The 26,119-nt window shown below is 53.2% G+C and overlaps 1 protein-coding gene across 1 annotated transcript; it reads left to right on the top strand.

The window, feature by feature from the left end:
* Window positions 1-253: 253 nt before the first annotated feature.
* On the top strand, window positions 254-24,838 carry PCSK6 (proprotein convertase subtilisin/kexin type 6). Its single transcript, XM_031587809.2, has 21 exons — window positions 254-1,069; window positions 3,076-3,180; window positions 5,817-5,927; window positions 6,458-6,601; window positions 6,816-6,892; window positions 7,020-7,108; window positions 9,463-9,635; window positions 12,252-12,464; window positions 12,950-13,050; window positions 13,942-14,045; window positions 14,665-14,782; window positions 15,730-15,918; window positions 16,106-16,242; window positions 17,905-18,081; window positions 18,470-18,572; window positions 18,889-19,085; window positions 19,391-19,478; window positions 19,888-19,979; window positions 21,145-21,274; window positions 21,745-21,857; window positions 22,254-24,838. The coding sequence occupies exons 1-21, from the start codon at window positions 410-412 to the stop codon at window positions 22,349-22,351; spliced, it is 3,219 nt and encodes a 1,072-aa protein (XP_031443669.2). The 5' UTR covers window positions 254-409; the 3' UTR covers window positions 22,352-24,838.
* The last annotated feature ends 1,281 nt before the right edge of the window (window positions 24,839-26,119 follow it).

The following is a 26,119-nucleotide window of genomic DNA, read 5'->3' as shown; positions in this document are numbered from 1 at the left end:
CAGCTGGATGCTGGACACAGGGAAGAGAGGATTTGCTGCCTGTCTCAACAAACCTGTTTGCTGACATATCATGAGCTTCTGATATCCCCTAAGTAGGGTCTGGGGGTGTAGAGGGGTGTCCATGGTTACAGGACTGGGCTGGGTGGCGCACATGAGATGCTACAGTTGGGTGTGGAGGTGATGCAGAGGATGTGTAGTGGGGTATCTGGGTGATGTGGGGAGGGTGAGGGGTGGGTACCCAGGGTGATGCAGGAGGGATACAGGGGGATACTGAAGGGGATAATGATGCCCAGTGGGATGTAGGGGAGATACAGAGGGGATGCCCGGTGGGATGCAGGGAAATACGGATGGGAGTGCCAGGGGTTATTGAGGAGGTGCAGAGGGGGCTGCCCGAAGACATGCAGGGGATATGGACAGGGGTGTGGGCTGCTTAGGAGACGGTGCTGGGAGTGTGCTGGAGGCACATAGAGGGGGTGCAGGGGGGCACAGAGGGTGTATGGGGGGGATGTCCGGAGATGTAATGAGGGTGCAGCGGGGCTGCGGGACTGCAGAAGTGGGGTGCAAGGGGGGGTACAGAAAGAACTCCCAGCACTCAGTGCCAGTGGGACCCAGGGGGTGCGGGAGCGATGCCCGCAGGCACGCCACACCACCCGCTCCGTCCCCATCCTTCTTCTCCCCTCTCTACCTCCGGGCCGGGCCTTCCTCCCCCCACCCCCCCCACATTCTCTCTCTCTCACACACACACACACCCCGGGAGCATCCCCCCGCCCCCGCCGGGCTCCGGGGCCGCTTTAAAAGCCGCCTCTCCCCGCTCCGCCCAGCGCGGCCCCGCGGAGCGCCGAGCACCATGCGCGCACCTCCGGCCTCCGCGCCCGCCCCGCGCCGCGCAGCCCCCCCGCCGCCCGCCCCCCTCTGCCTCCTGGCCCTGACCCTGCTCCTTTGGGGCCGGGGGGAGGCGGCGGGGCCCTCCCGCACCGTCTATACCAACCACTGGGCCGTCCGCGTGCGGGGGGGCCCGGCCGAGGCCGCCCGCCTGGCAGCCGCCTATGGGTACATCAGCTTAGGGCAGGTAAGGGGGTGCGGGGGGAGGTGCGGAGGGGCCGTACGGGGCCGTTCGGGTTCGCGCGTGGGGCCGGGAAGTTGCACGGGTGGATCGGGGAAACTTTGGACTCTCCGCCCGGGGCTGATCGGAGGTGTCGGGAATGCGAGGAGCGGGCGGTCCTCCCCGGTCCCAGCGCGTTGCGGGTGCCGGGGGGTCCCGGCACGGTTCCCCCCGGGTCTGAGGATTCCGCCCCTTCCCCCTGCGGGAGCCGCGTCCCAGCGATTGATTGCAGCTCTGCTTTCTGCCCTAACCCTGCGGAGTGCAATTCGGATGTTGCATCATCAACAAACCCGTCCCGTGCCCGTGTCCCGCAGCTGTCGGGCGGCAGCGTCCCTCCAGCCCGTGTCCCTCCAGCCCGTGTCCCCCACCTGCAGCGCCGCGCTCTGCCCTCCCCGGCCGTCCAGCCCCATCCCGACCTCCCTCGCGGAGCTGGGAGCGCGCCCTTCTGCTGGTTCTCCACATTCAGCTCAACGTCTCCATTAAACGTCCCGCTTTGCAGCAGGCGTGCTCCTGCTTTAGGCTCTTGCGTCGACCCAACGCTGTGTTCCTGCTTTGGGGTATTGCTTTGCCTTATATCGGCTGCCCTGCGCACCGATCCCTCTCCACTCCATCCATCTGTCCATTCCATTCATCCACCCGTTTGTCCCATCCATCCTTCCATCCATCATTTCTGTCTGCCTGTCCCATCCATCTGTCTGTCCTGTCCATCCCTCCCTCTCCCCTGAGCCCTCCCAGGACAGCCGGCAGCAGGCTGCAGACCAAGGGAAATATTTCTGTGCTTGCATCAGGGCGTTCCTGCTTCTCCTCCGGCGTGTGCACCTCTGCAGTGCTCTGGCTGCTCCAGGCCATTCCCAGCCCCGGGGCTCACCAAGTGCTGAACCCCATGCATACACATCCCCCTTTGTGCACGTGTCCCTGGGGCTTGTGGGGATGAGGAGGGGAGAAACAGTGGTGTGAGGATTTGGGGACCTCTGCGCTTGTCCCTGCTCTGGCAGAGGGACATGTGGTGCTTCCCTCCTTCAGCTTCTGAGATTTCAGATATTGGGACCCCGTTGGGACCTTGGTTGTGGGGACTCCAGTGCCACCATGAGAGCTGCCCTCCTTGCCCCTCTGCTCACGGCATTTGGGAGAGAAGGGGATGGGAAGCAGAGCAGGAGGCAGCCATACCCGTGTGGTTGTATTGCTGCTTAACATTAAGGATGACATTTGTAGAGCAGTGCCTGTTGGAACTGGGATGTGTGAGCTTGTCTGGAGGCAGAAGGGATCAACTTGCCTCTTGCACTGTTGTGTTTCTCTCTGGGACTCTGCTGCTCTTGGGGTTTCCAGCACCCCCTTTGTTGTGCTTGTGGGGTTTCAGCCCTATTGATGCCATCCATGGGAATAACTGAAGTGTCCTCAGCTCCCCCAGAGCTCCCACCTGTGGGGCTCACACTGCTCCCAGTGAGCGGGGCAAGAGCTCCAGCAGTGTCCTCTCTGATCCCACAGAGAGGAGAGCAAATACTTTTCCATCTTTTTTTTTTTTTTTTTAAGGCAGAAATCACATTTTTGAGTTGTTCTTCTTGGGTTTAAAGTTAGGCTCAAAGGGTCCCCTGACCCAAGGTCCTGGTCAAAGCAGGGCCGGCTCTCAGTAATTCTGTGGGAATGAAGAACTCTGGTTTATAACCCCCTTGCCCATCTCACTGCATCTCCACAGGATGTTGGGTTGAATGAGTGATGCCTGTGCTTTTGGGGAGAGAGGGTCCACATAGAGCCATAGAATCACTGAGTTGGAAGGGCCCCTTAAAGGCCATCTGGTCCAACTCTCCTGCACTGAACAGGGGCACCTACAGCTCAAGCAGGTGCTCAGAGCGCAGTCCACATCATCACTGGCTGAGAGATGAGGGGTCTGGGAGCAGCACAGCCTTGGAGTTGACATTTTTCTGCAGACCATGGGAAACCCTTGCCTTTGTAAAACAAATCTTTCTTTTTCCCAGATTGGCAGCTTGGAAAACTACTACCACTTCCACCACAGCAAAACGTTCAAGCGCTCGACGCTGAGCAGCCGAGGACCGCACACCTTCCTCCGCATGGACCCCAAGGTATGGGGCTGTACCCCCAAACCTCACAGCCATGGTCTGCAGCACTGCACAATGACAGCACTGTCCTTGAGACGCAGCCCTGTGCATGCACACGGTGACTCACCGGGCATGGGGATGTTTATCAGTGATGAAAAACACTTAAAGTGACTAAATGCTAACATCTGCCTGAAGGATGGGGGGAAAGCAAAGGGAGGAAAAAGCCTTACAGGATCGTGAGGTTGCTGCATACTCGGGTGTTGATCCAGTTGCCACAACATTTGCTGTCTCAATGGTTGCTATGTGTGAAATCGTTGGCAATCGGCGTGCATTGCTTTTTCCTAGAGCAAACATCCGAAGGGATTTGGGTTGCAGCTGAGTTGACAAAAGCAATGGGGGACCAGGAGGATGCAGGACAAGTGAGCCCGGGTGGTGTTGAGGGCTGCAGCTCTGTGATATGTTATTTCAGCAGAGCAAAGGACAAATCCTCAGTGCTAATGCCTGGAGATGTGCGGAGTGCTGGAGTGGTGGCAGAGCTGCTCAGGGAACAAGCAAATGATGGATTCCGATCTGCAGTGGAAATACTTCCATCTCAATGAATCTGGGGCCAACAGATGGGGCCGAGTCAATGGGCTTTCAGTCTGTGAGCGTGTGCCTCGCATTGCTCTGCGGTCCTCAGAGCTCTGAGGTCCCATTGTTGGCTCTTGCTCTGAGTTTAGGACCTCTTGGCATGTGTTGTCCCTCTTTCCCATGTTTCTAGCTCATTTTAGAGGTGTCTCGGCATTTGAGCGTGCACAATGCAATAAAAAAAATCCCTGCGAGGCACAAGGAGACACGACATCACAAGCTGGGAAACAAACATTGCAGAAACCCTGAAGAAGCAGCAAATTCAATCAATTGCAGATGTTCCACATCTCGTGTGTTCCAGGGGGCTATTGTTCCAGCATGGGGATTTATTGTTTGGTTCCACCACAGGAGCCAGGTCCCCTCAGGCTCTGGCAGTAAGGGTGGTGATGGAATGTGCAAGAATGGTGCTTGGGACACTCTAAATTGCACTCATACCCATGGAGAACCATTTGAGGTCCTGGGTGCTCACTGTGGGGCTAACGTCCACCAAGTGGTGTGGTGAAGATGAAAGGATTTAGCAAATCTGGCAATTTGGGGGGCAAACTGTGGGTGAAAGGAGAAGACACTGGGTGGAGCTGCCCCATATCACTCAATGGAGATTCCAGAGCTCTGGGGAGCACAGGAGCTGCCCCTCTGCTTGCAGCCCAGGATCCCGGCGCAGGGCTCTGTTATAACTGTTTCTCAAAGCAAAACCCCATTCTTTTCTTTTTTTAATATAATTTCCAAGAAGCCTTTGTCCCCTGTGAAGGGTGATGGGAGCTGTCAGGAATGTCACAAGCTGAGGGCTGCCTCAGGCTCCTTCCCATCCTCATACAGTAGCAGTGCTGGGAAGGGGTGGGCAGCAAGCCCCTCAGCTGAGGAGTGCTGCTTTGGGGAGAAAAGCCACCTAATTGGGCAATTTCCTCTATTTAACATAGTTTTTTCAACCAGACCATGAAGCTGTGTTTTGTTTTTGCTTCCAACACTTAAATCCATCGCTGCACAAATGAAGCAGCTTGCTATCAGCAGGCAAGGCACCATGGAACCATATTTTCCTATGAAATATGTTTTTGTTTGTTTCAACAGTTATTTTATTTTATTCCCTCCCCCCCCCCACCTTGGAAATATATAGGTTTAAAAACGCAGCTCTAGGCTGGGAGCGATGCTCACCGTTCTGCCTTCATCTCTGTAAATCAGAGCCATAAAGCCATAAACCAAGTGCGGAGCTCTCGCTTCGGCTGGCAGCTCCCGCATAAATGAGCCAAACAAAAACTTACCGTTTGGATTTGTATTCTTTTTTTTTTTTTTGATAGAAAAGTGTCTGTCTAAAGATCACAGCCACGGCCATGTGGAGGTCAGGGCCACGAGATGTGGGGGTGAAGGGTTGGGGAGCTCTGTGCCCAACGTCAACACAGTGAGCGTGTGGGGGTAAATGCTTGGGGGTATGTGGGGTTGGTTTTGATGAACCTTCAGTGCTTGGGGCTGCACAAAGCCAGGGGTGTCCAGGTGCGTGCTGGTGGGGCTGCAGGATGGGGACCCACCAGACGTGGGCATCAGGATGGAACAGCAGCACTGTGGCATCACGTAAAGCTTTACACACACCTCCAGTATAGAGTTGTGTGACTTTAATATAAATGAATAGAAATGTTAAAGTTGAAAAGGACTTCCAAGATTCCCAAGTCCACCCCATTGTGCCTATTGCCCGTGTCCCTCTGTGCCTCATCCCTGTGGTTCTGGAGCACCCCCAGGATCAGTGACCCCACCACCCTTGGGCAACCTGTGCCAGTGCAGCCCCGCTCCTTCTGAGAAACGTTTCCTAATATCCATCCTGACCCTCCCCTGGATGAACCTTGTTTATCTCCAAGATCTAATGCTGCTCTGCAGGATGCAGCGTAACGAATGAATGAAATATATAGAACTCATGACGGCTTTCAGCCAGCAGTTCCTGGCTGTCTGCCTGTCCATCCTGCCCCTCTGCCTGCAGACGGAGCTGGCTGGGGACTGGGGGCACATCCCCCCACAGCCCTTTGCTCAGCAGTGCTCTGTGCCCACAGGTGGAGTGGCTGCAGCAGCAGGAGGTGCGGCGGCGGGTGAAGAGACACATCCGTGGTGATCCCCCCTCCCTGCCCTTCAACGACCCGGTGTGGCCCAACATGTGGTACCTGGTGCGTATTGCCTCCATGAAAAGTGAGCTAAAAATTCAGATTATTTATTTTTTGTACAAAGGGGTTTGGTTGGAAGTGTTTCAGCAGTGCCTTCGCTGCACTGTGTGCGTAGACATCAGAACATCACAGCTGCAGTGCTGGCACATCTTTGCCCATCAAAGAGCTGCTACCATCTATTTGCAATATCATTTTTCCTCCTGCCTGGCTCATCGATCCGTGTTTGACAGGGAAATTCGTTTGAAATTAAGTGCAGAGAGGAAATGGGCGCTTCAAAAGCCAAGAGCCTGCAGTGTGAGGAGTGGTGGAGGGAAGGGATGATGGGGAGAGGAGAGTGTGCTCCTGAGCTGACCACTGCTGGTGGCCTCGGTCAGTGTGGTTGGAGCAGATCTATGAGTTACTGGGAGGGGTTGGAATTGGGATGTGCTTTTGGGTTGATAAATGAGCTCCACGCTGCCGTGGAGGGGCTGAAGCCCAGGCTGTGGGATCGCAGCCCTATTGCAGGCTGTGCTCTGCCATTGCTGCCCCTGTAGCACTGCGGGGACAGGAACAGCCGCTGCCGCTCGGAGATGAATGTGGTCGCTGCCTGGCAGAGGGGCTACACCGGCAGGAATGTGGTGGTCACCATCCTTGATGACGGGATAGAGAGGAACCACCCTGACCTGCTGCAGAACTACGTGAGTGGGACACCTGGGGCTGAATGGTGCCAATGGAGGGGGTTTGTTTCTGCTGAATCGTGGGAAATAAGCACAGCATGAGGCTGCACAGCAGGAGGTCAAAGGAAGGGGGTGTTTTAGGAAGGAGAAATGAGAATGTGGGGAAACTCTGGCAGGGTCTGGGCTGCTGTCCCATCACAGTAAGTGGAACCTAATGGCAGAAAACCCATTTCAGGACCCTCTTGCAAGCTACGATGTTAATGGGAATGACCACGACCCAACGCCTCGCTACGATGCCAGCAATGAGAATAAGTATGTGGTGCTAACTGCACAGTTGCTGAGTCCCTGTCCCATTCTATCCCATGGAATCCCATCCCTTCAGGAAATGCTGCTTTAAGGGCTTTACATAAAATCTGCTCACAGGGCTTTCTCCCTGCAGGCACGGCACACGCTGCGCGGGGGAGGTGGCAGCAGCAGCCAACAACTCGTACTGCATTGTGGGCATTGCCTACAACGCACGCATTGGAGGTGAGGCCAGCACTGTCTGCAGCCCCCTGCCCTTCCTACTTCCCCCACAGGGCCATGATGGGGTTGGTGGGCTCCTGGGGTGGGTAGAGGGATGTAATTCCCTCACATATTGCTAGGAATGTGGCACCAATGTGGCTTAATGTGGATCATCCCCCATTTGGGCAAATCCCAGCATGGGGAGTAGGGAGCTCTGGGGGGGCTTGTGGGAGGATGGGGGTCCCCAGCCCCATGCAGGTGATCCCAGGGTGTGGGGTACACTGCCTCTGTGTGTTTTGGGGTGGAAAACTGCTTGGGTCACATTCCTGTCGTAAGTCCATGCGTGTGTATGGGTGGTGGTGGCTTTGCCCTGAAGTGTTGGAGGGTCGGTCTGGATGGGACATGTATTTGGTTTGGCTGGTGGCAATGAGTTAGCTCCAGAAATCACTTATTTGTGAGGTTGTTGTCTGTCAGCGAGCAGCTCAGGAGGGGTCTGGGGGACCCCAAAATGTCCTCAAGGGAAAATAAAATGGTTGTGCAGATAGGGGTGTGAGCACATTGTGTGGCTGCTGGGACCGTGTGTGGTGAGCCCAGAGCTGGGTGTGCGCTCGGTGGGTGCCTCAGCAGGAGTGGGGCTTTGCCAAAGGATCTGTGAGCCCTTGTGCCACCCCAGGCACTGGGAGCAGTCCCAAGTGCTCAGTGTCTGGTTCTTCGCATCCCAGCAACGCACCACCCTGCTTTCCATTGAGTTGCGTCCTTCTGTGCGTGGCTGGCAGTGGGGACCTGATGCTGGGGAAAGCCCCGGTGGAAGATGTTGTTCTGGGGAGAGTGACTGGGGGGGCTGGCAAAGGTTGTGTCGTGGCCCCATCCCCAACCTTCCCCATCCTCAACCTTCCCCATCCCATTCCACCTGCGTGATGCCTTCTGCTCATTGTTCAGACAGGTTGTTCACACTCTGGCTCTGCTCCACTCAGTAGGATTTAAGGTTTGGCACCCTGCAAGATCAGGTCCTGGTGTCTGTATTTCCCCAATAAGGGCTACAGAAATGAGTGTTGCTTGCTGCCTTTATTATGGGTTCTATTTTAATTTGCTTCCTTTTCTTGACTTGTGTGTGTGCTGGGAGTGGTGAGCGAAGCAGGCAACCTGGCAGAGCCAAGAAACCCAACCTCCAGACCTATCACCTTTGCATTTGAGGAAAAAAACACTGCAGCTTCAGTGAGAGTGACTTTAGATGGATGACTCAAATAAAGCAGTGATGAATGAGCACAACTTGCTGGGGAAGCCCATTTGTCACACTCAGGGAGCTCCCACCTAATTGGGCTTGCTGCTCTCCATCGCTCATGCATCGCTTTTCATTTGCTGTGGGCAAAGCATTGCTGTAAGCAAGGAGGGCTCCTGTCATACCTCCTCCTCTCTTCTTTCCTGCAATGCTCTCCTGGGAGACAGCTTCCCTTCATGTTTCCTGGGACAAGGAGCTTGGGACACAGCATCCTGCATTTTCAAGCTAGTGTTTGGCTAATGTGGGACAGCGTCAGAGAAATGCAGTTGAGCTGAGTTTTGTCTGGAGCACAGATGCAGTGTAATTCCATCTACCTGCAGTTGTCTTCTTTAAGAGAAGGGGAACTGCATCAGTGTAAACCAGAGTTTCCCTGACTGGATGCTGGGCACTACTCTGGGCTCTCCATACAAAGCATCAGCGCTTGCGTCTGCAGGGCCTTCTGCTCCCCTTACCCCAGTTTCAGGTTATCCCTGGGGCTGGGAATGTAGCTTCCCATGTTATCTCAGTGGGGATGCCATGCTGGGGTCACTGCTGCTCCTGGAGCTGTCCTTGTCCTGGCACTGTCGGCACCAGTTGGGCAACGATGTGACATATGATGGGCACTGCTGTTTCTATACATGGGGTCCCACTGTCCTGTGGCACTGCCCAACGCCCATATGTGCCCAAAGCCAATGGGCCTGTGAGCTCTAGGGAAAAGCTGCTGTCATCCAGGTGGTGTTGTTGGATTAGATGGGGCAAACAAGGTTTTAGAATGGGAAACCAGCGTTTTAGGAGGGGGATACCAGGGTTTTTGGATGGGAATTTCAATGATGAGAGCGGAGCTTCCTTCTAACTGCTCAGACTCGCTGGAGCTGATTTTAAACCCTCACCCAAAACCTCATTGCTTGCAATAAAGCAGCACAGGGAGCACGAGCAGAGCTCCCTGCATGCCCTCCCAGCTCCTGGCCGTGGGGCTCGCCGGTGCTGCTGCTTGTTGCAGCTATTGGAGGCATGCCGAGCCTCGCGGTTTCCGCCACCGCTAACAAAGGCCTTTGATTGCAATCCTTGCACTTTCATAAAAGCCATTAAGCCCTAATGTCTGATGTTTTTGTGCTTTTAGGCATTCGTATGTTAGATGGAGATGTAACAGATGTTGTTGAAGCGAAGTCGCTTGGCATCAGACCCGATTACATTGACATTTACAGCGCGAGCTGGGGGCCAGATGATGATGGGAAGACAGTTGATGGACCCGGCCTATTGGCCAAGCAGGCTTTTGAGCATGGCATTAAAAAGGTGTGGACCGCGCAGCGCCCAGCGCTGGCACTCCTCCCCTGCCCCGTGGGACCCCTGCTCCGCCCCCTGCGTCCCATCCCTGAGCTCCGAGGGTTTGGTGATGGGAGACCCCTCAAGTGGCAAAGACCTGGTGCTTTTATATTAAAAAGAAAAGGGCAAATGTTGGCTCAAAGCACTGGGAAAAGCCCTTCTGCGGCCCCTTGGTGGGTAAGTGATGCAACCCCCATGTTCTGGGGCAGCTCGGGGTTGGGTTTGGCTGCCCTGAGACCATTCCCCTCCTTTCCTCCTCTCTGCTCTCAGCTCTGCCGCCCTCATGTTATCTATAAATAGGGTGGAGTGTTTTCCCACTATTTACTTGATTTCCTGCCAGGGCGGTCGGGCTGAAGAGGAATTCATTGAAGTTGCTGGGAGTTCATGTTGTGTAAATACAGGGAACAGGCCGCCCTTCACAGTGCTTTTTTTCATGCGGAAGTGAGCAGGCAGCAGTGGGGTCCCTGTCCGGCATGGACCCGCCGTTTCGGGAAGAGTTCTCCACATCTCTGCTTTTATTTGAGGATGGCTGAGCTCAGAGTGGTTGGACAAGGGAGGAGGATTTGGATGAAGATGGGTCCTGCACCCCTGGGTCCCCCTTTTCCCCTTCTCCCCTTTCCCTTCTCCCTTTCCCTTCTCCCTTTCTCTTCTCCCTTTCTCTTTTCCCCTTTCCCTTCTCCCTTTCCCTTCTCCCTTTCCCTTTTCTCCTTCCCTTTTCCCTTTCCTTTTTCCACTTCCCTTCCCCCCTTCCTTTTTCCCCATTTTTTGAGTGAGGCAGGGTTACTGATGGACTGCTGTGTTCCTGAGCCCCGTGTTGCCTTTCCCACTCTGTACCAAGCTGATTTGGGTTCTGCACCATCCCCATCTCGCACTCCCTGTTGACCAGTGCCACCCATGTTTGCGGCCCTCACCACCCTCCTTGCAGAGCTCCTAATTGCCGCCTGCCTCCCCTTAATTAATGAGGAAAGTCATAAGCAGAGAGCTAGCAGCAACCTTTAGCCCAAGCAAATGGCTGCGTCTGAGTTATAAATCCTTAAAATTGAGTTTTTAATGGAAACATTAAAATAACCTTTATCTGTTAGCAGTAGGGCTGCACGGGGGTCATTTATCATCTCGTTACTCACCACACTTGTTAGCTCCCGAGCTAATAGGGCAATATTTCTCCTGGCACCATAGGGCTCCAGCACTGCAGGAGCAGGGGATGTGCACCTCGTGTCCCACTGATTCCTTGGTCCCAAGCGTTGGCCAAGGGGGAAATCACAGGGGTTTATATGCTGTCTGTGTCCTGTTTTTATTGCAGTCTTTCTGGGGTGGAATTGGTTTGGGGAGGTGGCCAATAAAGCCATTGGGTGTTTTGGGTCTGCCTGTGGGAAGCTTCATGGCTGATTGAGGAGTGCAGGGATGGCTTAGGGCCAACCACGTTGCAAAGTGAGGCAATGTTCTGCTCTGTTGGGAATCGCCATTGGGTGTGAGTGGTGCTGTGCTGAATGGAGGGATGTTGCTTGCGTGTCCTTTTGGCTCTGGAGCTGACTCCCACTGTGGATGCAATGACACAGGCAGAGCCTGGAGCATCCTTATGAGGGAGATTTTGGCTTCCCCATGTGTGTACCCAAATGGAACCCATAGCCACATCTCTGCATGTGGTCCGTGGGTACCATTAGATGCTGTAGGTGGCACATGAGTTCTGCTGGTGCTTTCCTGCTGCTAGTTCTTGTTGGCTGTCACGTGTCACGTGGCCAGCCGGCCAGTGTATGCATGGCCATATACATGGGAGACGTGATAAATCCCAGCAAATTGCTCTGATTTTGCATCTTCTTCTGTGAGAGCAGACAGCCAAGCAGAGGGTGGGGATGCAGGCAGGCGCCGATCTGCCCAGGTGAACCTTGAGGTCTCTGCAAGAAGGTCAGGGCTCCAAGGCGGCAAAGGAGCAAGGCAGCCATTTAGGGGAAGGAGGCTTAATTAAACGAGAGGGCTACACAGGAATGGTGCTCTATTCCATGCCTGCTCAGTACCCCCTCAGAGCATCAAGATGTGCAATAACACATTAGCTCTGTGTGCCCCAAGGGGAGCAAATGGGCCCCCCTTGTGCTGTGCTGCCAGTTTCATTAGGGGCCCCTCGTTAGCAGTGTGGCTGCTCCCACATGGGACTTTCCCCAGCTCCAGGGAGGTCTGGGCAGCCGGCAAGACTGCCCGGTGGGGATGCTCCATCAGATGTTCGTGCCAAGCCATGAGGGAAGGAAAGAAGCAAACAAACAAAGCCTAAAGGATGCGTTGCAGGAAGCTCTCTGATGGTTTGGGTGGGTGGTGGGTGGCTTTACAATGGGCTTTGTGGGCTGGAGAGAAGTGGGGCACAGGTTTTAGGGAGTTTCTTGATGTTCCTCTAGGATGAGGTGACCCAGCTGCTCTTACCCAGGGGGAAAACTGCATGCTGATGCCACCATTCCACCCTAACCAAACCCTAAATTCTGCTCCAAGTCCAGTGAGTGGTGGCTGCCCCTGCCACTGTCCCCTGCTCCCTGGGCTGCTCCCCACTCTCATCCCAGGCAAACACTTGGTCTCCTAACCCCTTTCCCTCTCTGCCCACAGGGCCGCAGGGGTTTGGGGTCCATTTTTGTCTGGGCATCAGGAAACGGCGGACGAGAGGGTGACTACTGCTCCTGTGATGGCTACACCAACAGCATCTACACCATTTCCATCAGCAGCACCACCGAGAACGGCTACAAACCCTGGTACCTGGAGGAGTGTGCATCCACCCTGGCCACCACCTACAGCAGCGGGGCCTTCTATGAGCGGAAAATTGTAAGTTCAGCCCTGAGCAGATCAGCAGCCCCTTGGTGTTTGTGGTGAGGGCTTCTACTTGCAGGGTTGTTTTGGTGACAACTGCTCAGTGCGTTGGCCCTGGTGGTCTTGTCCTCAGGAAGCTCCAAAATCTGGGTTTTCCCATTGGTGTGTAAAAATGAAAACAAGCACATAAAAATGAAAACAAACATGAGCCCATGGGCATTTCTTCCAGATCTGCTCCAGCCGTAGCTTTTCCTCCAGCTGATCCACAACAAAACTTAATTTTTTCCCTTTTCAAACAGTTTTTTTGCAAGGGAAAACACAAGCACAGGTGTTTTCTTATATGCCAGATGTATCTGCAGCCCCTTTTTTGGGCTGATGATGTGGGAATTGTGGTGAAGGTTCATTACCCATGCCATGGTGCCGTGGTTTCCATTGAGCTCTCAATGGTCAGCACTGGGAGCACCTCTGGCATCGCGGGGCTGCAGCTGCTCTCTCTGCAGGTCACCACTGACCTCCGGCACCGCTGCACCGATGGCCACACCGGCACCTCCGTGTCTGCACCCATGGTGGCCGGCATCATCGCCTTGGCTTTGGAGGCAAAGTAAGTCAACCCCACTGGGGTGGGACCTTCCCAAGCTTAGGGAAAAGGATTACTTTTGCATAACACCAAACGCACTCTCAGCCCTGCTCCATCCATCCCCTGGCTTGCAGGGCATCTGCTCATGAACTTCTATTAGTGTTTTTATGGGGTGGAATACACACAAGGCTCTGTCTCCCCTTGCTGTGAATGAGCCGTGGGGCAATGCTGCCATCACATTTGGGGGTGGTCACACTCAGCAGACTCCGTCTCCTCCAGTTTAATCTTGGTACCCAGGTTAAGTGATAACATCTTCGGAGATGCTGTTTTCCTTCTTAAGAATGTTAGGTGCAGGATTTGCATTGTTTATCCAGGGTATAAAACGCAACATTAAGTACCAGGGCTGGGTGCGGGGAGATGCAGGCACTCAGATGCCCCATTATGATGAGAAGGAATAAATTATATTTCTTTTTTCTAAATGGTGTTTGAGAGCAACATCAATAACAGCTTGAGATACTGAGAAGACTGTAAGAAAAGCATATTCCTGGGTTGGGGCATAGAAACATGTGCTTTCTGCACAGCACCATGAACACGGACATCATGTCAACCCTGCCTAAGGGTTTTTTTTAAAGCACTTCGGGTTTTGTTTTTATGTTAAATGACCAACTCAGGGTTTTGTTCAGCTTTTATTTTTTCTTTAGCCTAGGAACTCTATACCCCTTGTTCATAGGCACACAGCATCCCTTCCTGGGTACCTTCCCTCTACTTAGGCACCCCAAGCAATGGCTACCCCCAGGCAGGGCGTGAGCATTGAAATAACCAATTCATACGCTATTTGAGTAGGATAGCCTGATTTTTAGCCTGATGGGAGGACTGGGGGCAGCAGAGCTGTGCTGTGACCACATCTCCTTGCAGTCCCCTGCTCACATGGAGGGATGTCCAGCACCTCCTGGTCAGGACATCACGGCCAGTACACCTGCGGGCAGCCGACTGGAAGACCAACGGAGCAGGGCATAAAGGTGAGGTGCCGTGGGATGGCGAAAACAGCATCCAAAGGGAAATTAAAGGCCCCCAGATCCAGGGGATTCACACTGGATGGGTGCTCACAACTGGGTTGGGGACTCTGCTGTTGGGGGAGCTTTGCAGCCTTACTTGGTGGAGGTTTGCCACCTTCACATGTGCGTTGTTGGGTGGTAGTGGAGTGACAGGACCTGAGGGAACAGCATGGTGTCAGGGCAGGGTCAGGTTGGATGTTTGGGAAATGTCTGCCCCAGAGAGTGGTGGGTGTGGAACATCTCCCCAGGGCAGTGGGCATGCCAGAGCTCAGGGAATGTTGGGACACTGCTCTCAGACATCAGGTTTGGATTTGGGTGGTCCAAGGAGTTGGACACGATAATTCCTGTGGGTCCCTTCCAACTTGGGATAATCTATGTCCATTGGGCTGCTCCTTGTGTCACCAAGGTGATTTCAGGGTTTAAGTCAGGCAGATGCATGAGCTCCATGTGTTGGAGCACTTCCTGCCACAGTGGGGTCAGCTCTATGTCTTCCCAGATGGGTGGAGGATCTGAAACATCAAGACATGCGAGGAGCAGCATCTGTCATGCAGAGTAGAGATTTCTGAGTCTTCTCTCTTTCCAGTTAGCCATTTATATGGCTTTGGCCTGGTTGATGCAGAAGCTATAGTAGTGGAAGCCAAGAAATGGAAGACGGTGCCGCCTCAGCACGTCTGCGTGGGAAGCCTGGACAGGGTACCCAAGTGAGTGGTGGGTCTGGGACATGGTTCCTTTCAACTGGAAGAACTGAAGCTGCAATCCTGGGTCAATGTCAGCCTCCTGGACAAGCCAGGAGCATTTCTTCTGCTTTTGTTTTGTTGTTCATTTTGTGGCTGGTATTACTCTGTGATGAGATATTAAGGCCCAGGAGACCTTGTGGGCTGTGTTCTGGGACCAGCTCTGATGGTGGGTGATTTCTCCTGCCCCCTCTTGTGCTTAGGCATCCTGGGGGGTGACCAGGCTCTGTAGTGACCCCTGGATTCCTCAGGGTTGTTGGGATCTGCTGAGACAGAGCAGAGCCTCCAACCATGGCACCACCTAGCCTTGCAGTGAGCTGTTCAGCAGGAAAGCACAGTTTCTTTGGAGAGCATCAAGTATGCAAAGCAGGAATGGATTTGGAGCCAAGTGTGTTCATGAAACTATTTATCTGATACAGACACTAATTACAACCCAAGGAGGAATGCTGCACTGATAATTATAATAAAAAAGTGCCCTTGCAACCCATAAAGCATAGATCTTAGAAGCAGTTCAAAAGCATCTCGTTACCATCAGGCAATTCAGCAAATCCCCCTGCTAGGACAATGCATTGAAACGGAGGAGGAGATAATTCGCCACTCTTTGCTGTAAAGCGGTAGGAGTCTGGGTTTAAACACAACTGAGAAGAAATGGGGAAACACAGCACCAGTAGGGCGCCAAGGGAAATGCTCCCAAATACTTCCAAACATGAGCATTAAGCCCTTAATCCATCCATCTCTAGGCAGAACTGAAGTGCATTTGGGTGCCCAGCTCCCATCAGTGGGATGGTACCCAGTTCCCATCAATGGGACTTTGATGCCCCAACCCTTCTGGCCTGTAAAAAAGGTGTGAGCCTCACAGTGTGAGGGCTCAGGATTTGCATCACCTTCCATTGGTTACCATTGCATCCCGGCAGGTACATCCGCCCAGACCACGTGCTGCGTGCCAGCACCCTGAGCAGTGCCTGCAGCGAGCAGCGCGAGCAGCACGTGCTGTACCTGGAGCACGTGGTGGTGCGGCTCAGCATCGCGCACCCACGCCGTGGGGACCTGCAGATCAGCCTCGTGTCTCCAGCAGGGACCAGGTCACAGCTCCTGGCCAGGAGGTAAGAGCAGCCACACTGAGCTGTGCTTGATGCTTGGAGTTTTTTGTGGGGAGACCTTTAGCACATCTTGGTTGCAAAGGGATCCGTACATCCTGGGCCTGTGCAACAATACCAAATGCACCCTTCATTCCACACCTCCCTTTCCTGATTGAATGAAACCTGTGTGGCTTTCCTTCTCCTGTTGCAGAGTGTTTGACCATTCCAATGAGGGTTTTAAGGGCTGGGAGTTCATGACTGTGCACTGCTGGGGCGAGAGGGCAGCCGGCGAGTGGACACTGGAAATCCAGGACACGCCGTCCCAGGTGCGCAGCCCCACCGCGCAAGGTAAGCGCCCGCACTACCACCTCCCTCAGGCTCTTTGCCCCAAATTTCATTCACCCCAAACTTTTAGATCTCAGATCTTTTACCCAAATTCACCCAAATTTCCAAGAATGGGTGTAAAAGCCAAGCCCTACTACACAGAGGCTGGGCTAAGCCGGCAGCAGGTTTTCTCCCTCTGGCAAATTTGCTGCAACCGAGAGCGAGGTTTCCAAAATTAAACTGTAATGAGTCCAAAATGAGGAAACCCGAGAGCTGTAATTGTTGTTTGTTTGTTTTGCTGTGCTGCTCGAACATCTGGAGCGTGGGATGGTTGTGCAATGGCGCAAGGGGACAGTGCCCTGTGGGTGCAGACGAGCGTCCTGACTAAGCTGCTACCACACAGGCTGAGGGGGACTGTCCCCAACTAGAGCCTCCCAGGTGTCCCCATCCTCAGCTCCAGTCCTTGTCCCCTTAGTGGCCAAGGAACTGGGCTGGTGGGATCCAGCCTCATGGGAAGGGGATGTGGAACATAAAGTATCATGCCCCAGGCTGGTGTGCCATATGGGGGTGTAAAAATTCGCATTCTCATTGATAGAAAGCCAGGAGAAAATTAAAAACCTCACCCACGCTGCTCTCTGGCAGGAGGAACACATGGGGGCTCATTGTGTAGAAGGTGTTGCTGTTTGCTGCCTTGGCCTGAAAGCTTTTGAACTCATTGGAGCAGCAGCAAAACACCCCCAGAGCTGCTTTCCTCCCGTATTTGTGGTTCTCAGCTGGTATAATGGAATCAGCTCCATGCGGCTGCACGCTGCCCCAGGGCTCTGCCTTACCTGGCTGTGTGGAATAAACCCCACATGAGCACATAAAGTCACCCCTGAGGGACCTGCAACAGTGTGTTTGAAGCAGAGTGCGCAAAACAGAAGGGAATAAAGATGAAGGGGAAGAAAGGGAAGAGATGAACGTGGCCAGGGCTGGGATCTTTCCCTTCACCACCACTCACAGCCCAGTGCAGGGCTGACATTTGCTGGCACTCATCTACTGAGATGGGAGGCAAAACTTTAAAGTCATTTTGTTTTTTTTTGTTGGATGAAGGTTGTGACTGAGTTGTCCTTGCTGAGGGCACCTGAGCTCGCCCTTTTGCCGGCTCCACACAGTCCATGCTGGATGGAGCAGGTGGCTTCTTGCCTTCCTGCCTGAGAACAGAGTGTAAAGCACCAAGAGCCAAGATATTTGTTTGAAATCATTAAGCCCTTCTTGGAAACGCGGGGATTAGTGGTTAAAACAGAATGCACCACAGACTTGAAGTGACTTGCATTGATCAAGAATTGCAACAGAAAGAACTGCTGGGAGGGAGCAGCTGTGTGCTCTGAATGGTCCCAAAGCCATGCGGGTCAGGGCAGGACACCCATGAAGAGCTGTCCCTGTTGGGGCTGCACCCGTTGCACACTGGGGACACTTTCAGTGAACAGGGGTAAAATTTGGGGTGTGGGAATCAGGCACCCACGGTATTTTAGGTGATCATAGAATCACTCAGGTTGGAAAAGGCCACTAAGATCATTGAGTCCAACTATTGACCCATCCCGACTATGCCCTCTAATCTTGTCACACACCAAGCTCAGCCCTGAAGCATGGGACAAAGCAAACACTGTGTGGGAATCTTGGTGTGATGGCACGCATACCCCACAGGGAAGCTGAAGGAGTGGAGCATCCTCTTCTACGGGACAGCTGAGCACCCCTACAACACGCCAGGGGCCCCCCAGCCCCGCACAAGGACACTGGAGGTATTGGAGATGGAGCCGTTGAGGGCTGCCTTCCTGCAGAGCCAGGTGGAGATGGCAGAGGAGGAGGAAGAGGAGTATGCAGGTAAGCGCCTTGAGGTGTCCTTCCCCCCAAGGTAACCCCAAAAATCTGAGCTGGGATAATAAGGGCGATGTGGGGGAGTGGGGAGGAGCAGTGCTTGTGGCTGAAGCGGGGCAGCAGGATGGTAAAATTAGAAGGTAGAAAAACAGCACGCCGGCGCTCCCACCACAAATTGATGGTGGAGGCGTCTGGCGAATAAAAAAACAAAGATCTTCTGCTCACCTCCCCCTGGAGCAAACAATAAAATGTGTCCTCTTCCCTCTGTCTGTCTGTCCCAGATCAGGGGGAAATTCTGTGCTGGGAGCATCCCCGCAGCCCCTGGGGGGCTCTCAGACTCTGTCCTTGTGCCAGAGCTGCCAGAGCTGCTGACTGAGCTGCCATCTCCCACCAGGTCCCTGCCACCCCGAGTGCGGTGACCAGGGCTGCGATGGCCCCAGCGCCGATCAGTGCTTGAACTGCATCCACTACAGCCTGGGCAGTGTGAAAACCGGCAGGTGAGAGCCTGCGGGGTGCTTGCATGGAGCAAGAAGCATTAGGGAGAGAAAACAGAGGCAGGAAGCATGGGAACCCCTGCCCTGGGGTAGGGTGCCATGGGGGAAATGGAGCCAGAAGGGTAAGTCGTGTTTGTCAGCTTTGTTGGCCAGAGCCACTGATGACCAAAGGATGTATGGCTGAGGTGCCAGCTGGCACCTGAAGTTGGCTTTGCTATGATGGCCATGGGGCTGGGCAACCCCAAAACATGAGTGGCGATGGATGGGCAGAACAAAACCAAGCTCACCCTAAGGCTCAGTCCCTCTGTTCCATCCCCAGGATGTGCGTCAGCTCCTGCCCAGCAGGGTTCTTTGGCGACAAGGCAGCGCGGAGGTGCCGGCGGTGCTACAAGGGCTGCGAGAGCTGTGTTGGTCGGGGCCCAGGGCAGTGCACAGCGTGCAAGAGGAGCCTCTACCACCACCCTGAGATGGGTGCCTGCCTGCCCCTGTGCCCTCCCAGCTTTTACGCCGATGAACGTAAGGATGCTCATAAATGGCTTGTGTATCATAGGGCTAAACCCTGCGTGCATTCATGCTCTTTCCATGGAGAAATTCTCTTTCAATAGAGAAAACACTGATTTCCAAATGCCAGCTCAAGTGCCACCAGAATGGAGGAAGGAGGTGTGCGCAAGGGGTACAAAATGCATTCAGAGCTGTTAAATAAGGGCAGTTGTTAATAGGGCCATGCAGCTCTGCCTGCAAATCCCCATCCAGGTTTTGTCCTCACTCACTCTCCTTGGTTTTTTTTTTGGTTTTTTTTTTTTTTTTGTATTTTTTGAAAGGTCAGAAACGCTGTCTGAAATGCCATCAAAGCTGTAAAAAGTGTCTCGGCGAGCCGGATAAGTGTACTGCATGCAAAGATGGGTTCAGGTAAAATACCAGAGCTTGTACCTTCAGCACCGAGGCCTGTGTTTTAAATTTGGGAAATGGATGAGCAGCCTGCCCATGGGGGAAAATTAGAGAATCATTAGTTAAAGACTTCAGATCCTGCTTTGGAGGTTGTGCCGCAAAATGGTGCAAAGGGAATGGAGAGGCAGCACTTTGTGTCTCTTTGGAAGATGGAAAGCACCCATGGGGATGGTTCAGAAGCACCCATCTGAATTCAGTGGCATCTAACACAAGGGAAAGAGCAATGAAAACATTTGCACCGCACACTGCAAACCACATATGGGGCAGCCTGACTGTGTGCTTTGTGCAGGGGCTGCAGGAACTAGGGACGGGCTGCACCAGGTCCCCAGAGCCAGGATGTGGGTATCAATGTTCTCTGCTTTCCTGTCAGCTTGGTGGGAGAGAGCTGCGTGCCTGAATGCCAGCCTGCCATGTACCTCAGCCGTGAGCACCGGCGCTGCGAGACCTGCCCTGCTGGCACAGGTACAGCCTTCATCCCCAGCATCTCCCTGCAAAAAACCCAAATCTTTGCACATAACACACAGGTGCCCACAACACCCAGGGCCGTGCTGGCTGGGGCAGGAGGGGAGCAATTCCTAAGCGAGGAAGAAAAATCACAGCACAGGGAGGCTGTGGGCTGCATTATTTTCCCTGCAGCCATCCCACTGAATAACCGCGTCCATAGGGAAATGCCTGGAGGAACCCTGGGGACAGAGTGCTCCTGCACACAGTGCAGGTGCTGGGCTGTATTCCTGCTGGAAAGGCTTGTAGGGAGTTTTTATATTTTGATTAGAGCCATTCTTTATTTCCTGATCCCTCCGAATCCAGGTGCTGTGGTTTAATAAGGTTGCGGGGGAGGCAGTAAAACCTTCTCAGTGATGGAGGATGGCTCTGTAGCCCTTAAAAATGTCATGTGCTCAATGTGTGCTGTCCCCAGGGCTGGGGACATCCACTCAAGTCCCGAAGTCACTGGACGCCCCCTTTAAATTTTGCCTTTTTTGCTGTCTGCGTGTCACATTGTTTTCCATGGTTAATGTTTGTGCCTGTTCTTGAAATCATCATAGATCTGATGATAATATGATCTCCAGACAATTCATGTTCAGTCATATGAATCTCACTTATCATGCACAGGCAATTTCCTAGGGCTAAATCCAAAATATTTATTGATCTTGTTGGCAAGCCTGGAAGGAAACGGACTCTTAATCCCTTTAGAAAATTATTTTCCTTCTAATTCTTATTCTGGGCAGTGTAAATGCACTTCCCATCATTATTTTTCAGGTCTTTCCCCCTCTCTTTTTCCCATATAACCATTTCTCATGCACAATGCATGGAAGGCTCCTAATGACAGCACAGCCACAACACATGGACACCATACATCTCCCTGGCTGCATTTTGCATCTGCCTTTTTTTCCCATGCATCGCACTGAGCAGGGTGGGAAAATCAAACTGGTGTATGCATGTCTGGGGGCAGGAAGGGATGCTTGGAGGGAACAGAGGATTTTGATACAAGGGCTGCCAGGGCAGGATGTTGGGCAGGATGGGTTTTTGGGGTGTGAGCAGCATGCAGGACTCCACTGGCACAATAAGCATCTTGTTCATTCCCAAGTGGGACTGAGATGTGAAGTGGCTTCTGTCCCCTGTCCTGCAGGACCCGGTGAGGATGACTGCACACCCTGTACGCCCGACAGCCCTGCACCTCACTGGCGCTGCGTTCTCGCCTGCAGGGAGGGCTTCTATCCTGCTGACAGCCACGGGCTGCCCAACAAGGTCTGCAAGAGGTATGGACCTGGTAAAAGAAATAAGTGACGATGGTGAAAACAGCTTGCAGCTGGAGCTGTTTATGGGGAAATCAAACAAAAAGGGGAGGAGGGAGCCAGCTCTGCACATCCCCTCTGCCACCCAGCCAAGGTGCCCTGGGGCTATATGGAGGGGCTGAGCCCCGGCCCCAGGCTCTCTCGGCAGTGTGGGAGGCAGGGCGATGTTGAGCACGTGTTCCAGCTCTCAGCAGAGTCCCTGCCCTGCAGCCACAGTGTTCACCCACCCCAGCACCCAGCACGGGGCCTGGAGGTGCCGCAGGGCAGCAATTTGGCTGCACTCCCCATGGGGCCGATGTGCAAGGGAGGGTTGGAAGGCAGTGTGGTTTTCCGAGGCACAGTGTTTCAGATTTGCAGATTTCCACCTCTTCTGCTCTGCTGCCTGCAGAGCCCAGCTTTGAAGCAGCAAGCAGCACAGTGTGGTCTCTCCCCAGGTGCGATGAGCACTGCTCTGCCTGCGAGGGCTCCAGTGGGAACTGCGTGCGGTGTAAGGATGGCTTCAGCCTTCTTGGTGGCTCCTGTGTGACCAATGAGACCTGTACCAATGGTGAGTGGCACCGATGGTTCTCCCCTGTTGCAAAAATGAGGGGTTTGGGGGATTCCCTTTATAGTGTAGATAGAGCTAACGGCAGCTGGGCTTGCTGGGGTGAGGGTGGCTGGCAGAGCTGCTGGCTGTCTGCCTGTTGCTCAAATGCATCCAAGCGTTTACCCAAGTGTTTATTCTTCATTCTGCATTAGTCTCGGGGCTAATTCTCCCCCTTGCTGCAAAGCTTCTTTCTTCCTTCATTAAAACCATGTGAAAGATGCCCTGAAAAAGCAACGCCTTTTCCATTCTCTCTTCTCAAACACTGGAACGAATTGCACCGCCTGTTACGTGCGATGTTTGTTTATTTAAAATGTTAATCTGCTCTCATTTTCTCTTGTTCCTCGCCCGGCCTCCCAGCTGACAAGACTTTCTGTGAGATGGTGAAATCAAACAAGCTCTGTGAAAAGAAGCTGTTTGTGCAGTTCTGCTGTCAGACGTGTCTTATGGCCGGGTAAAGTCCAGTGGCCGCATCCAGGACTTCCACCGACTGCCAGCCCGGTTTTGCCAAATGTTTAGGACAAAAGTTTTATTTTTTCAGCTTTGGGAGAGTTTACATGGTGCTGTCGTAAGTTTGATGGCTTTAATATCACTGTCAGCTTGTTTCTATAGCAATACGTTAAGCAGAGAGCGGATCGTAGCCTGAACGATGGAGACCTGAAAGGCCCCAGGCAGGCAGTGATATTAATACTCTCAAACACTCCTCATGAGCAGGGAGCAAGGCATGACCCGTGCACCCAGGTTTGGTTCTGCACAGAAATCCTACAGACGTGTGCTTGGAGTGGCCGAGGGGACATGGGACAGCACACACATGTGGGTCTGACCCCACTTTGTGCTCGGTGACAGCCCCAGAGACCTGCACTGCTGCCAGCCAGCGCCGTGCTCCATACCCATGTGAAACGACGAGCGGGCACTGCCTGGAGCAGGCTCTGTGCTGCTCTGCCACCCCGTTCGGATCCAGCTGCTTCTCCCTGACTGTGAGTGTGGCAACGACTGGAGCTCCGCAGAGCAAAGCCCCTTGTGTGCAGGCAGAGCCGGGTGCCTGCAGGGAGGGTTCGTCCACACGGAGCAGCGTTACGGCAAAATGCATCTTCCTCCCCAAACGCCGAGTCTCCGTTTAGTTGGGGAAGGAGCACCGTCCTTCCTCTCGGAGGTGGTTTCCCAGTTCATCTCTTCTAGCATTTTGCATCACTATCCTGCCTTTTGCCGGGATACCTCCCAGCCACGGCAGTGATTTTCTTTCCCCTCTGTTTCCAAAAGAGACATTCCAGGGATCTGGCCAGGAAACACTCAGTTCCACAAACCCTCCCCCAAACAACCCTCTCCATGCTCTCTCTTCCTAGTATGTCACGTGGTGTTTATACAATTGTGTTTAAAATATCCTTGGCTATGTTGTTTTACAGATTTTTTTAAAAATAACTTATACAGTCCTTGTTTTTCTCTGTAGACTATTTTTTTTTTATATGGGGAGTGGGGAATCTTTGGTGTCCTTCATCCTTCTCCTCTCCAACCTCAGAGATGCTCTTTTTAACAAAACATCCACAGTATTTCCCTATGCTGCATGTTCTGATTTTCACTGTTGATAGATTGAATGAGTTAAACCTTTTGCCAGTGAAACACGCAGTGTAAATCAACGCTGGTTCCTGTTGGAGCTGGGCTGATCCCTGCTTGTTCCCCATTGCCACGCCACGCCCTGTGCAGGCTTGCCTCTGTGGGGCGAAGAGGGGAGAGCCTCGCCTGAGAGCCTTGGGTGAACTGACCTCTAAGTTAATAAACTATTGATCTCCCCTGAGCTACGGATCTGTGCTTTTTGCAAATCTGTGCAGCCACTGCCCTGTCTGGAGGCAGCTTGGGGTGGTAAGGCAGCATGTCTTGTTGGTTTGCTGTATCAGATCCCCCAATCAGCCCAGCACCTGCAAGAGGAATGGGTCTGAGCATCTGCTGCATGTGCAAAAAGGTCACATTAATTCTCAGAAAGACCTTCTGCTTTCAGACCTTTTGCTCTCCTGAACGGTCCCTGTGTGAGGCTGGGCTCTGTGCTTTGGTGCACCCAAGCCCCTCTGGCTGGGTGTTAGGGGGCGCTCAGCTGCACATGGGCTTCCCTCCAGCTGAGCTGGCAGGGGGCTTGCTCTCTTCCCACCCATGATCAGAGCATCCTGCAGCCCTGCTGCCCACACCGCAGCTCACACACCCTCCCCTCCTTGGCTGGGAGCAGAGGAAGCTCTGGAGCCTGTTACTGTGTTTGTTTTGCAGGGATTAACTGTGGGCCAAGTGCCCAGGGTAGTGCCTGGGTATCTGGTACTGAGCTATCTAAGTATGAAAAAGGAAAAAACAGCCCTCCCAGGAGGGGCTTATAGAATATCCCAAGTTGGAAGGGATCCACAAGGATCACAGAGTCTGAGAGAAGATGCTTCCTCAGAGCTATGCTGCTGTGGGCTCGTGCATTTCACAGCTCTTCATATTTATCAGAGGATAGACGGGACTGAGCCAGATGATTTATCACACACTGATTCCTTTTGCTGCTCTGGGATCCCCCTTTTGGTCTCAGGCCAAACCAGAGGTCAGAAGTGGGGTGAAATGCTTCTGGCTTCTGCCACTTTGGTCGTAAAATAGCAAACTTCCAATTCCGTTGCTGTGTCCCAGTCCCAAGCATTGTGTCAGCTCTGACTTCCAGTTCCCTGGCTCTCAGCTCTGCCTGCAGTACTGCTCCATGGTATATTTAGATGCACCGAAATGCTGAAAAAGAAAACAGGAAAGAGAACAAAATTTACCCTTACATCCTTGGCACAACTTAAAGTATGAAAATACAGCCTAAGTGAGGCAATGCAATTGCAGATGACCAAATCCCCAGCAGTCTCAGCTTTCTGCTGCCCTTCAGTCTGCAGGGAAAGAGAAACGAATTCTACAAGTTGAGTTCATGTAACAACATCAGCTCCCAGTGTTTCCCAGGGCTGCAACTCCCTCAGAAATCATTCCTGGAAAGTAATAACATTCAGATTATTTATCTAAGCTATTGCAATGCTCGCTCAGAGCTATTAAAGTCTCTCTGCCACTGGTATGTGCAGAAGATCAAAGTGTCTGTCTCTTCCAGATAAACGAATACTTGGGCAATTTATTAAAGCACATTTCTCTATTGTCTCTTGGCACCAATGACTGAACTATAATAGCTGTTTTCTGGAAAATCTTCTTAGGGCAGCCTGAAGCCCCACTTGCTGTTTGGCTGTGAGGCTGCATTCACAGCCATCTGCTGCCTGGTGGCTGACAAGTGGGGAGCACACATCTTACAAATCATTGCTTTGACTTTCCAGTACAAAGGAGGAGCTTTCAAGAGCTCGTGTACAGCATCTGAAACCAAGACTGTCTGCTCTCAGTTACAACTCCGCTACAGCCTTAGAGCTGAGGCATACAGCTGTATTGTGCTAAAGGAGAAAGGTCCACATTTTATTTGCTTTCCAGGAGGCTGAAGCATCCCCTTTCAATGCCTGCCTGACATGACTGAAGGCAATGTTTGTTTTTACCGTCCCGTGATTCCTGAGTCAAACTGCGCTGCTTATGATATTTGTCTCTCTCTCCTCTCTCCTAACTTTTAAGGAGATGCAGATGTTATGAAAACCTGACTATGTGCTTTCCTGTGTCACTTGTGGTGTCAGGTAGTGGTGAGGGTGATTTTGATGCAGAGCTGACCCCAGGAGCTGACCCCAGCCAGAACAGATCCCGTGGAACAAGCAGGGCGATGCTTTAGATGCTCCCAGAGTAAGTATGAGCCACCACTGTGTGCTGCCAAACATGGCTGCAGCATTTCAACTATTGCAGCATCCTCTGGGCTTGCAGAAACGTCACAGCTCATGAAGAATCCCTTCCCTAGATAGCAGCAGCGCAGAAATCATTCTGTCTCATCTCATGGAGGGAGCCTGCAGTGCTGGAGGAGCCTTCTGGAGTCACACGGGTGGTGGTGACATTCAGCAGGACGTGGGGACCCGGGGCTGGCCGACCTGCTTCCCTTCCCACGTCCCCTTCAGTTCATGCCGGCTGTGCTCACACATCCACACAGCCCAGATGAAGGTGCGGCAGTGTGCCAGCCGTGGGCCTGGTGATTCGTTCCCGCTGAAGTGAAGCTGCAGGCGGAGCCACCCCAGCTCCCCAGGGCTGTGCTCAGCTTAGCAAAGCCATAGGGCAAGGGAGAGGGCAGCCTGGGACTGAGAGGGCACAGAGGTGGCCCGAAATGC

Source organism: Phasianus colchicus, chromosome 12 (genome assembly GCF_987193195.1).
Source record: "Phasianus colchicus chromosome 12, bPhaCol1.hap1.1, whole genome shotgun sequence".
Taxonomy (NCBI): Eukaryota; Metazoa; Chordata; class Aves; order Galliformes; family Phasianidae; genus Phasianus; species Phasianus colchicus.
The sequence above is the reverse complement of the archived record's forward strand: the minus strand, read 5'-3'. Positions and strand labels throughout refer to the sequence as shown.

Excerpts from the sequence above, each read along its gene's own strand:
- PCSK6 (XM_031587809.2), top strand. The coding sequence starts at position 410 with ATGGACAGGGGTGTGGGCTGCTTAGGAGACGGTGCTGGGAGTGTGCTG. Across the intron at positions 3,181-5,816 it reads TCCTCCGCATGGACCCCAAG|GTGGAGTGGCTGCAGCAGCA; the intron begins GTATGGGGCTGT and ends CTGTGCCCACAG. Across the intron at positions 5,928-6,457 it reads GGCCCAACATGTGGTACCTG|CACTGCGGGGACAGGAACAG; the intron begins GTGCGTATTGCC and ends CTGCCCCTGTAG.